Source organism: Canis lupus, chromosome 14, assembly GCF_048164855.1.
Source record: "Canis lupus baileyi chromosome 14, mCanLup2.hap1, whole genome shotgun sequence".
Lineage (NCBI taxonomy): Eukaryota > Metazoa > Chordata > Mammalia > Carnivora > Canidae > Canis > Canis lupus.
Window position 1 is genome coordinate 40,580,708 of NC_132851.1, and position 12,488 is coordinate 40,593,195.

Sequence of the window (12,488 nt, forward strand, 5' to 3'; positions counted from 1 at the left end):
GGGATCCAGAGGACTCCGTTCCATTTGCCATCACCACCTCCCGGGCCAGCGCCCCTGTCCTCGTCTAGTTACTGTTTTGGAGCTAAGCAGGAGGAGGGCGCTCATGATGGCTAAAGCGACTGGGTCTGGAGTAGCTGTTCAGTCCATCGCCTTGGTCCACCTTCACCTAGTCGCCTTCCCTCTGGTAGTCTCAATAATGCCCCCCCCCCCCCCCAGGTACATTCATGCTTGTGTCCTCGGGTCCTCTCAATATGTTGTCTTACGTGGTGAAAGAGACTTTGTGGATGGGATTGAGCTCAGGATCTTGAGTTGGGGAGGTTTTCCTAGGTCATTGGAGTTGGCCCCATGGAATCACAAGGTCTCCTTGTAAGAGGAATCCAGGACATCAGAGGCAGGAGAAAGAGATAGGATGATGGAACCAGACGTGGTTGGAGGGATACGTGTTGAGGGCAGAGGAAGGAGCCGTGAGCTCAGGGATGTGGGCGGGCGCGTCAGCTGGAAAACACAAGGCAGGCTCCCAGGAAGCCTGGAGCGGGAATGTAGCCCTAGCGACACCTTGATATCAGACTTCTGACACTGTTAGGAGAATATTTGTATTGTTGTAGACCACCAAGCTTCATGTGGCTCCTCCTAGGAGATGACTCCGTCCCTCCCACGTCCAGCCAAAGTCACTTACACTAAAATTCCTTTCTTCGTGTGAGAGCAGCATAGAGCTCCCCCACCCTTCCTTCTCCTCATGAGATACTAGTTCTGTTTGATAAATAAAATGTTGAGGGGCGGGGAGTGAACTTGAGTAACTTTGTCCAGATTGAATGGTCAGGATTGTCCAGATTTAAAGGTCAGTCCCTTTAGAGCCACAGATGGAGCTCTCTGGGGACATCCCACAAGAGCATGGTCTTGTGTCCAATTATATCAAGTAGAAATCTATATAATGGGCAAGCTTTCAGGGTCTCAAAAATCCGATCTTAAAAGTCTTATGCGTAGAACTCACGGATGTGATACTTCATAGAAATAATACCAAGGCAGGTGGCTCTGCACGACCCCGTGGCCCCCTCATCTTTAGGGATTAGCCGGGATACCATATGCTCTACCTTTAGTGCTGCAGCCAGTCTCCAGTGCGTGCGCTTACGGATTTTTACGAAGTTCAGTTGTTCCAACTTCTCTGGGTGGGAGAGTTCAGGGAGCTGCAGAAAAATCTCTCAGATTTTATTTTTCTATTTAAAAAAAAAAAAGAAAAGAAAAAGCAAAGCAATGACCACAGCTACATTCTGACGTTTGAATGAGGATGCCAGGAAGCCCTGTTTCATCTTTGGGGATGACGTGGATGGTGGTGACTTGAGCCTCTTGTTTCCTCGCCCGGATCCAGGGACGCAGGCACGGGGACCACCCGCTGTGTACCCTCTCCACCTGCACGCGGGTGGGCACACCTCCAGGCCCCTTCTCCTTGGGCTCTTCCGGCGGAAGGAAGGTGGGCCGTCGTCCCCGCAGGTGCATCGGGGTGGCGGGCTCGCTCTGGGCCTGCTCGTGGGTCTGGGTCACTCAGAAGTGATATCCGTACATCGGGGACAGCTTGCGTTGAGCATACTCTTTGTGACCCAGTTAATACTAGGAGAGATTTTTTCCTGACATTGTCACCGTGCTATTTGCAGCACAAGTTGCAACAAAACAGCTTTTGCGTGCTGTCGCCGGGACTGTAGGGGCGGCGTGGGAAGCAGCTGAATAATAGCTGGTGTGTGTGAAGCTGCCGGCAGGACGGGGAGGGGGACTCTGCGCGCGGCTGCGCCACCCGCAGGGAGCTGTGCTGTGCGTTCAGAGTAGGGAAACAGATTTGGTCAGTGTGCGGCCATGATCGGGAGGGCGGCCCAAAGACAACAAATCCACTAAGGGCATGCATCACGAAGTGGAAAATTCGGGTGAAAATACCTGGTTTGGCTTCAGCCCAGGTGTGATCGTGGAGACCCGGGTTCGAGTCCCGCATCAGGCTCCCTGCATGGAGCCTGCTTCTCCCTCTGCCTGTGTCTGTGCCTCTCTCTCTCTCTCTCTCTGTCTCTCAATAATAAATAAATAAAATCTTAAAAAAAAAATACCTGGTTTGGGCTGGTCTTCCATGCTTCCTATCTATAAAGTGAATTCCTTTAATGTGGAAATGAAGGCTACCCCAGAGCACCCCGGGCAACATGTCCAATACCCCCATGGTGCTCAGATCCCTTTCGATCCCTTTCGTTATGCTCTTTGTTCTGTCGGAACCTGAACCTGACACAGAAGTCTTCTCTAAGGAGGATTTCCAGAACGGCCAGTGTAGCTGCGTGCCTGCTTTAGGATAAAAGTAAATCTGTGTGTGTCTCACTGTTAAAAAAAAAAAAAAAAAAAAAAAAAAAAAAAAAAAAAAAACTCCTTCCAAAACAAAACAAAAAAACCCCCACAAAACCTAGTTTGTGTCCATGAAAAATAGCTTTGCATGTCTAGACGGTCGTGCTGAGCGTAAGGAAGGGGTACAGAAAAGCCATTATTCTCTGCAGAAACCTTGTAAGGTCCCGCGTGACCTGAGCGACCTCTCGCTCGGCTAGTGTAACGGGAGCCAGAAGTGTGCGAGGGGCCTGAGCTCGGGGACCGAGGCCGTAAACCAGTCCTGGCTTTAGGGGCTTTCCTGCCTCGCGCTGTGTGCCCTCGAGGACGCCTGGGGACTCCGCCCCAGACTGAGCATGGGGGACGGATTCCCGAGCGGCGCGTGCGCCTCGTCCTGCAGGGTCCCCACAGCGGCGGACAGCGCAGAGGAAGCTCCGACACAATGTCGTTAACTGGCACGAGGGAAGGAAGGATCCAAGCACGCTTTTCCCGGCACAAATCACGTTCAAGGCCAGAAAGGGGATGCTCCTTTGCCAGATGCTGCGCGGGGGGTGCAGCAGGTGCCTTTACAGTACTGGGCAGCGGGATTCCGGGGTAGGTTTTCATTCACGGAGAGGCCAGAACGATGTCAGCGTGCTCGTGCGAACGGGCCTGCGTGTTGCCCCCCTGTTCCACATAGATTGCACTTCCTCCTCTGGCTCCCCTCCACGGTTCCCATGTTTATGACCTTGAGTCGTGTGCTGCCCCGGGAGCTGTGGGTCGGTCTCCAGCTGCTGTTGGACGCGGTGGAGAGGCCCAATCGTCCCATGTGGTGGGGCCCGAACCCACGGCCACCACGGGGTCATCGTGGCCACATCCAGTCCCTCGTGGGTGGGATTTGCTGCCCAAACCCTTCCCACCTGGGGAAGGTGCTGGGCGCCCACATGTGACCTCGGGGTGCGGACACACCGCCGCTCTTGCCCGTCTTGCCTGGCGCCGAGGAAGCAGCTGGCAGGGTGCAGAGGCTTGGAGGGCTGCTCGGGCCACAAGTCAGGGGGGGCCCGGCGGGATCGGCCTGCCCACGCTTTGTGTCGCAGGCCCCTTCGAGCTTTTGTGGCCCAGGTACCCCTTCGGTTCCCTGCATTTGGGCTGCGCTGTGCTGCGGCCCGTGGTGTGGCCCCAGGGTGGCACCGAGTGCACACGGCCTGCTGCGTGCCCCATGCCCCACGTCCCGTGCCCCGTGCACCGTGCCCTGTGCCCCGTGCCCGCCACTAGGCTGCCACTAGGCACTCACCCCTGTCGGTGCGCTGGGGCCTGGGCGATGTCAGGTGGCTGTGGGTGCGTCTGGAGGTTTGTCTCCGGCGCTGACAGTTGTGACGTCATAGGCCGGCAGTGCTGGGGTGGCAGTCCAGCCCAGGCAGGGGGCAGAGGGGCATGGGGCAGCCGGGTGCTGAGCAACGAGGAGGGGGCCTTGGGCATCAGGTGGCGGGCTTGGTGCTCGGGCCACTGTGGGGGCCCCGTCATGCTCCTGTCACAGGCAGGGCACCGCTGCGCCGTCCTCTGCACCCAGTCATCTCCAGAACCCATGACAAGCCCTGCGGGGGGTGGGGGAGCATGCGGGAGGACAGATTTGAAAGGACGAGGGCAGAGAGCGAGCGTCCCTGCAGGTGATCCCTCCACATCCATCTCACTTGGCAGCCGCTGGGCTCCTGCGCCGGCCCGACCCGTCCTTGGTGGGGGGCCCTGTCCCATCCTTGGTGGGGGGGCCTGTCCCGTCCTAAGCACGTGGGGCCCATCCCGTCATCAGTGGGGGCCCCATCCCGTCCTTCGGGGAGGGCCCGTCCCATCCTCGGCACGCGGGGCCCCGTCCCGTCCTAAGCACGCGGGCCGGCGCCAAGGAGGGTGCCTGTGCCTCGTGGCTCATTTGCTGCCGGAGGAGGAAGGAAGGAAACCTGAAAAATACCACTGAATAAACATCAGCGTCAATTTTGTTATTAGTTGCTCTTCTCTAAGTGGCGATTTTAAGGACATGTTTAAGGCTGGATTACAGCCCCTCCAGGTGCTTAGACCTGGCAGTGGGAGCCGTGTATGTTTGAGGGTATGCGCCGGGGAAGTAGCATCTAATTAGAACAGTGTTTCTATGGCAAAGTCACTTCTTGCTGGAATATTTTTGACTTTAACGCTTTCCTCGGGAATAAAACCTGTCGCACGGAAGTGGAAAACTGCCTGCACTTAGCAGGGTAACTTGTCCCAGGAGCCAGTCCCGGGTAAGCGGCGCAGTACGGTACCATTTGGGCTTCTGGGGTCTACAAGATAAAGGAACGACGCCCCGTCCATCTCGGGCAGTTTGGGCGGACCCGATTCGATGCAATGGAGCATAAAAAACATGAGGGACATCCCGACATTAGTGACATCGCGGAGAGGCCGGCCACGAAGGCGCCGACGGTACACCTGGTCCCGAGTCTCTGACTCTGTTCACTGATCCTTTTCCAGCAGATGCGCTTTTGCGCCACAGTTTGGATGCCTGTCCCTTGGGGCGCTGCCCATGGAGGGGCACCGGCCTCGATTCCCCTCCCCCCCCAACCCCTTTGTCCTGGAAGGTCAAGGACGACGCGGATTGCTGCGGGTTGACTGTTTAGCTGATCTTCTGAATTCAAATGAATTCACGGGGAGAAAATATAGAAATGCGTTTCTAAATCATTAGGGGATCAATGAATAATGAAATTTGCCTCCGCTTTAAATGAAAATGGAGACTTGAGCGGCTTTTTTTTGCAAATAAAATCTATCCATAACATCTTAAGTAAAGATCTAATTTTTTTTTTTCAAAATACGTATGTCTGTTTTAGATTCCTTGGCTCAGCCCTCTTTCTGGCTTTCTCTGTTGGTGAGTTTCTGTAGAGAAAGACTTGAAAACCTAAGGTGTGCAGTCTCTCAAATCCGCGATTTTCTCCCCCTCTTTGGTAAAGAATTATTGCGCCTCGGTTTTAATATGAAAGAAAATGAAGACGGGGTGGAATTTGTGTGAAATATTTGGAGTTTTTCTTCCTCCCCACCCTCAGCATCTAAAATATGCATGGGATTTGGAAAACAAATTAGGAACAAGATCTTTCACAGATACTCAAAAAATGCATTTCTAAATGGTGACAAGTTTGGATTTCTGAACAGTGCTATTTTGTTTAGGAATTTTGATTGCTAAATTGTATGTAGGTCCTTAGTTTTCTTTTCCTTGGGTTTTTTTTTTTTTTTTTGATTTCCTAAAGAATGAAAGACCTCATAAAAAAAATTAATACCAAGTAACCACTTTGCTAATAGCCTAAACTCATTTGCTAGAATAAACTAATAATAGTAAAAGCTAAAAATATATTAATTTTACAGGTTTTTTTGGTGGAACTTGTGGTGAGGAAATATAATTAGAATCCCAAATAGTTTTGCTCCTTTGTCTCTCTGTGTCCCTAAACTCTTAGGTTAAGTGGGAACATGGAGACCGTGAGTGAAACAAGAGATATGATTCCTTCTCTAGGCATTTAGTTTATTTATTTATTTTTGATTTTTTAAGAAATACTGATTTATTTATTTGGAGAGAGGAGAAGGGCAGAGGAAGAGGGAGAGAAGTTCTTTTTTTTTTTTTAATTTTATTTTTATTTATTTATGATAGTCACACAGAGAGCGAGAGAGAGAGAGAGGCAGAGACACAGGCAGAGGGAGAAGCAGGCTCCATGCACCGGGAGCCCGACATGGGATTCGATCCCGGGTCTCCAGGATCGCGCCCTGGGCCAAAGGCAGGCGCCAAACCGCTGCGCCACCCAGGGATCCCGGGAGAGAAGTTCTTAAGTAGAATCCGTACTGAGTGTGGAGCCCTCAGTGGGATTCTCATGACCTTGAGATCACCATTGAAGCCGATAAAAGAATATTAAAATAAAAAAAGACCACCATTTAGGGTCAGTATTTTTTCTGAGTATCATGTGCATGCTTGGCATGTTCCCTGGCACCTCCGAAGCTCCCCACATCTATCTGTGGAGTGAAAGTGTGAAGGAAGAAATTGGGTATATGATGAACCAATGGATTGAGTGATTTCGGTGGTAGTTTACAACTTCACTTGTGTGGGTCACCATTATGGGTGCAATTACCTGCGTTTTCCAGACAAACTTTCTCTGTATTCATTTTCTCTGTACCCTCTGTTGATGAGGAAAGAGACTCTCCACCACCCAGAAGCCTATATATAGCTTCTCACAAAAGCACTCATGTTACCGTGATGCAAATGGAAAATAATAACAGATTGAGTTTTTTTTTTTTTTTTTTTAACAGACTGAGTTTTAATCACGTAAGGGGTGCAGGTCTGCTTTCCCTCCTCACTCCATTTAATCACAGATCATTATGGTATTAGGCATCCGTGGTTTAACCAAGATAGGTAATAGTTGCTGGAAAACTGAAAAAACTTTTTTTTTTTTTTTAAATTTGAAGACAGGAATGGCTAAGTAAACTCAAGGGAGACATGCCTACGTGCCGTGTTCGGTGACCCTTTTTGTAGGACTGTTTAGCAATTCAGGAAGTGACTTAAATTTCGCCTGCCAATGTTTGATGCTAGATTTTTATCAGAGGAAGGGTCATCTCATTTTTCTGTGTGTTTAGAGATTTGTTGAAATGGAAACATTAGTAAGTGACAGTCTCACCTTTGGGGGGAACGCGTTCCCTTGTGAAAGCTTTGTGTCCCGGGCTCTGGTGTAAAGAGAAAAACGTCCTATGGAATGTCTTTCTCATTCTGCTCCGGGGAGTGCATCACACACAACAAATACAGTGAGTTCAGACCACCTGGGAGACTCCAAATTGCTCTTCCTGAATCTATGTTGAACTTAAAAAGCAGCATTTGATTATGGTGTTTAAAGCAAATCACGGAATATTCAGACGACTTGGTGGGTAAACACATTTAATAGTATGGACCTTGCTCTTCCTGCAGATAGATTACCATCCGGTGAAACCATTCTTCTTTCATGCTGTAAAGCTTTCCAGATTTCAGGAAGCCAAGGCAGCTGTATTTTTCAAAACCGTCGTATGGGATCCAAAAGGAGCATTTCCTAGGAGAAATGAAGATCTGTTAATGCACGGTTTTTGTTAAGCAATGCCTAAACTTTTTCTGAAGACAACAGAGATACACCTGGTGAAGGAAAGCCCTCATGCCAGATAAAGTGGGATGTTCTCCGTGAACCAAGGGAACAGTTTTGGGCGCGAGGGAGCAACGCTGCAGGTGCTGCTGAGCCTTTCTTGCAGCCTGTGACGGGTGCGAGGAGATTTGCTTGGCCTCAAGGTGATTGATGATCGAGAACCAGCAATACAAGTGACTCAGCAACGTACACCCCCGTTACTTGTTTATCTTGCAGGACGTGCCACATCAGACTCATGGACTCAAGGCCCCGCAGGCTGCCGAGGCCCAGCCGAAACTGTGATTGATAAAAAGAAAAGACTGCCCGAGAAAACTCTGCAATCAGACAGATGTTTCTGTCCGGATTGCAATTGTCAACGGGGTCGGAAGGGAGTTGAAATGTGTGCAGATGACTCAGAGACCCAAGACCTCTTCCAGTTGGTAGGAGTCCCAACACTTCCCCAAATTAGGCACTCATTTAGTTTAAGCTCTAGCAGATTTTCTTTGTGCACAATTTTATTCTCGATCCTCCTAAGGAGCCACTTGGTGGCCGTTCGGTTGTATTTTGTACGTATTTCTCTCTGCTGTTCGGGGCACAGTGCGGGTTTATTTTTGTAGCATCATTAAGAAATGGTAAGGATGATGCACAATGACAGAGTTTTAGGGAAAGTTAATATTAATACATAAGCTTGACCTTAAAGGTAAGTCCACTGGTCCTGGGAATATTTGGTTGGTGTCAGGCCAGCGCAAACTTGGACTCGTGGTGGCTCTTCATTGCCCAACACTATGGTGTCTTTGCCTGGCAAGCTCTACCTCTCATTAAGGAGTCAACATGTCACAGCAGCACTTCCCTCCCCAAATAACCCTGGGAACAGAGGAGCTAACACAACCGTTAACCTTTGCCAAGGACAACAACATGAGGTTCCATCTGCCCTAAGGAGGGGCATCCTTAGGAACTTCGGGGCCTCAGAGGCTGGCCGTCAGAGCCATGGGATTTGATTTTTAGCCTTGCTCAACATTGGGGATTTGAGTATCTCTTTGGATAATCTTCCTTTCCCTAGTGGTTAGGCATATGGTTCTCATAAAAGAAATCTTGTGGACTGTATTTTGCTCAAGTCTGCGCATCCACAGTCTCTGATGTGATAACCAGACCACCAGACTGAGGTTAACATGCTAGACGATTCACTGGCGATGTTGCCAACTTCTTCTGGCTCGGGTGGTCTTGCTCAATAACCACTGCGTGCTTTTGTAGGTGCAGATGAAAGGGCCCTCCACCATGTCCCCGCTCTTTATTAACTTGTAGGAAGCATATTTAGACCTCAAGCCTCTGACTGATGATCAGTTGATTGACCATGAAACGTAGGGCTTCATCCCATCCCGAGTTTGCCGGCACTAGTCTAGGGTGAAGGTGATGGCTCTCTTCTGAGATGGGAGCCCCTGTAAGGCAACCAGAAAGCCGAAAGGATTGAAGACGTTTGTGGAATTTTTGTCCTCAAACGTTTTGGCAATAAAAATTGTAACTGGAAGCACTCTTAATATTTTCAAGAAAAACAGTAGAAGCGAATTGTTATAATTAGTTTCCCCAATTAGATATTCAAGGAAAACATGAAAGTATGTGAAGGTTTCCTTATCTATTTACCTGCCAACTTGTATCTTTCCACAATACTTTTCTTTTCCTTTTATTCTTTTTTTTTCTAAAGATTTATTTATTTATTTATGATAGACAGAGAGAGAGGCAGAGACACAGGAGAGGGGAGAAGCAGGCTCCATGCTGGGAGCCCGACGCGGGACTCGATCCCAGGACTCCAGGATTGCGCCCTGGGCCAAAGGCAGGTGCTAAACCCCTGAGCCACCCAGGGATCCCCTATTCTTTTTTTTTTAGAGAGAGAGACAGAGAGAGAGAGAGACGAGAGCATGTGTGAGTGGTGGAGGGTGGGGGCAGGAGGAGAGAGAGGGGGAATCTTTTTTTTTTTAAATTAAATTAAATTAATTATTTAATTAATTAAATTTATTTTGTAAATTTATTTTTTATTGGTGTTCAATTTGCCGACATACAGAATAACACCCAGTGCTGATCCCATCAAGTGCCCCCCTCAGTGCCCGTCACCCAGTCACCCCCACCCCCCGCCCAGAGACAGGGAATCTTAAGCAGGTTCCACGCTCAGCAAGGAGCTCGATGCGGGGACAATGACGTGAGCCAACACCCAGAGTCAGATGCTTGACCCGCTGAGCCACACAGGTGCCCCATCCACAATACTTTTCAAATGGCACTTATTTAGCCTAAAAATAGAAATTAATTTTGCACCGACGACTTGAGAGGGGAGTTCCTGTGCATTCTGGAGATGGGTAGCTACTGACCTTTACATCTTGGTTTATTGTCTGTTGGTCTTGGCAGTAACCTTTCTCTTCCAGGATGCATTCCCAGAATGGCTCAGTGAAACAAATGCAATCTTTGGAAGACTTTGGCTCTTTGTGGCTGAGATAAATACATAGCAACTTGGAGTGGGTTTTATTTCCCCGTATGAAGAATTCCCAGAGAATTACAATTGTGGGAAGAATGAAAGGTTCAGATATAATAGAAGGAAGTTTCCCTAAAGGATTATGGTTTGAAGCCTCCGTACATTGAGTAATTGTTCTAAAGTAGGTCTTTCTTGTCAGAGGGTTGGAGCGTTTTTGCCAATCCATTTTCCAAACAGGACATGAGTGGAGCGTTCTCAGCCGCAGGTACAACCGGAACGTAGCAGTGTAATAAGCTTGGCTTGTTTGAAGCCCGGACAAGACATAGAAGATGGGGACAGTGTGGGCGGGAGGCTGGGGGTGCGGCTGGGCGCGGGGAATTTAGGCCCGTGTTTCCTAGTCCTGTTGTACTTTTGAAGCCTCTGAGTGTCCTAATACCCTGTACACGTGTGTGTGAAAACGGGTGGAAGACTAGATCCCTAACCAATACGGAAGGGAAGATCATCCCGAGGTTCGCCAACACAGATAATCCATGAAACCATGACCCTTAGAAGTCAGTGTGTGGGGAACCGCGTGGGAGGAGCTGGAGCGAAGTGAGTTTTGAACGTCGGTTGCTTTCTTTCCATACTAGCTAACGAGTTAATGTGCCACATATCCTCTACCCGTTCTGGAATGGTGAACAAATGGAGAGATGTGCTGAGTAAGTACTGGAAGGCAACACGAGCCCTCGGGCAATTAGCTGGAATTTAAAGGACTAGCCCATGCGTTTATGATTAAACCAGGGAAAGCCCGCACGCACTAAATCCAGTCGGTGACACTTTACATAACGACAAACGATAAAATCCCTAATGTTCTTGATCTTTCAAAGTCTCTTTAAAATGGAAAGTGGCTCCAGAAATTGAATCAGCAAGAGGCGAAGAGCAAGCATGCGGGGCGTGAGCGTGCGTTTCTCGGCTAGAGATCGTAGTGCGGATGGATTGGTGTGATGGAAACACCAGACACAGACTCAAGGGTCACACCAACTCCGTGCATTTCGAGAGGCGCAGGTGCTGTGAGAGAAAGTGAGGGGCCCTTGTTTGAGGTGAGCCAGACGCTGGCGTCCGCTTCTTCAGCAGGACCACCACCCGTGCCTGTGTCTGGAGATAGGAGGACTCGTAGGCAGCGAAATGCTGTTTTTATTATCGCGGTGATGTCGATCCAAACTGGATGACTGTGATTCATGGAATCTTCAAGGAAAACCAGATATTCTTTTTTTTAAATAAAGTAATGGAGTTGGGATTTGCACATCTGCTCTTAAGAATCTGTCTTCTATAATACAGAACGTATGTTCATCACTCCATCTTTTATGAAACGGAGGGAGAATTCTTGTCGAGCGGCTTAATTCTGGGTCCTGAAAATGTGGAAAAACGGAGAACAGCCTAGTGAGACGGATGCCTGTCCGTCTCACCTCTTGCCGGTGGAGCAGGGATTTGCACACTGCTGGTTGCGACCTTGCAAAGGTCGTCGCGTCACGGAATGGGTTGCGAATAGCGAGCGTTCCTTCTTTTACTTCTTAAGGATTTATTCGTTTCTTCCAGAGAGAGAGAGAAAGTGAGAGCATGTGTGGGCAGGGGGAGGGGCGGAGGGAGGGAAGCAGACTCCCCAAGAGCACAGAGCCTCACACAGGCCGCGCCCCAGGACGCGGGATCGTGCCCCGAGCCAGAATCAGGAGACGGATGCCTCACCGACTGAGCCACCCGGGCGCCCTGGGTTGTGACCAGCATCCAAAAGAAAGGACATGGCATAAGCATGTCAGAGAGCATTGAATACAGCAGAAGGCGGGTGCTGCTGTGCCAGCTGTGGACCTGCGACCACGACATGTGGCTTGTCCTTCCTGGATTCCCGGGCTTCCTCTTCAGAGGCGGCCTCGGGCTCGGCGGCACTGGGGGTCCCGTCACAGAGCAGTGCACGTCTGACGCGGAGCAGCTACAGCTTTCGAGGCCCGTGTTGTGAACACTGCCCTGTCCCTGCAGCGTCAGCGGCCGCTCACCTGGCTGGCCCCCAGGCCCCGGGCATGGGGGTCCCCTCCTGCGTCGCCGCGCTCCTCAGCCGCCTCTGGACCTGGAGGCGATGTTCCAGACATGGAAGGAGGGACGACTCATTCATTCTTTCTTTTAACTCTTGTTTGATAACAGCTCTGTGGACACGTAATCTACATAATCTACATCCCATACCCTACTGGCCACCCGCTTAAAGTTTGCAAATTCTGGCTCTTAGGATTTTCACAGAGCTGTGCAGAGCTTCACCACCATCAATTTTAGATATTGCCACCGTCTCCGAAGGGAAACGGCGTGGCTGTCAGCCAGCCTTGTCCCCCAGTCCTTCTGGCCTTGGGCTGACAGGGCCCTCGAGGGAAAAGATTAACTTCCACCTCCAGGCTGACTCCGCGGTTTTCTTCAAGTCACTTCCCTCTTTAGAAAAAACTTTTGAGTGGGGACCCCCGGGGGGGTCCGGGGTGGAGCATTGGCCTTGGGTCAGGCCGTGACCCCAAGGTCCTGGGATCGAGTCCCGTGTGGGGCTCCCTGCCGGG

The 12,488-nt window shown here is 50.2% G+C and overlaps 1 protein-coding gene across 15 annotated transcripts in view; it reads left to right on the forward strand.

The window, feature by feature from the left end:
• LIMCH1 (LIM and calponin homology domains 1) overlaps window positions 1–12,488 on the forward strand; it is a 298,658-nt gene that overhangs the window by 69,424 nt on the left and 216,746 nt on the right. The window contains exon 2 of one of the 15 annotated variants that reach the window (XM_072775454.1): window positions 7,701–7,903. The exons of the other annotated variants lie outside the window; for them this stretch is intronic. Within the exon in view, the coding sequence (XP_072631555.1) occupies window positions 7,862–7,903 (42 nt within the window). The 5' untranslated portion in view covers window positions 7,701–7,861. The remainder of the gene's footprint in view (window positions 1–7,700; window positions 7,904–12,488) is intronic. 15 annotated transcript variants of the gene reach the window in all.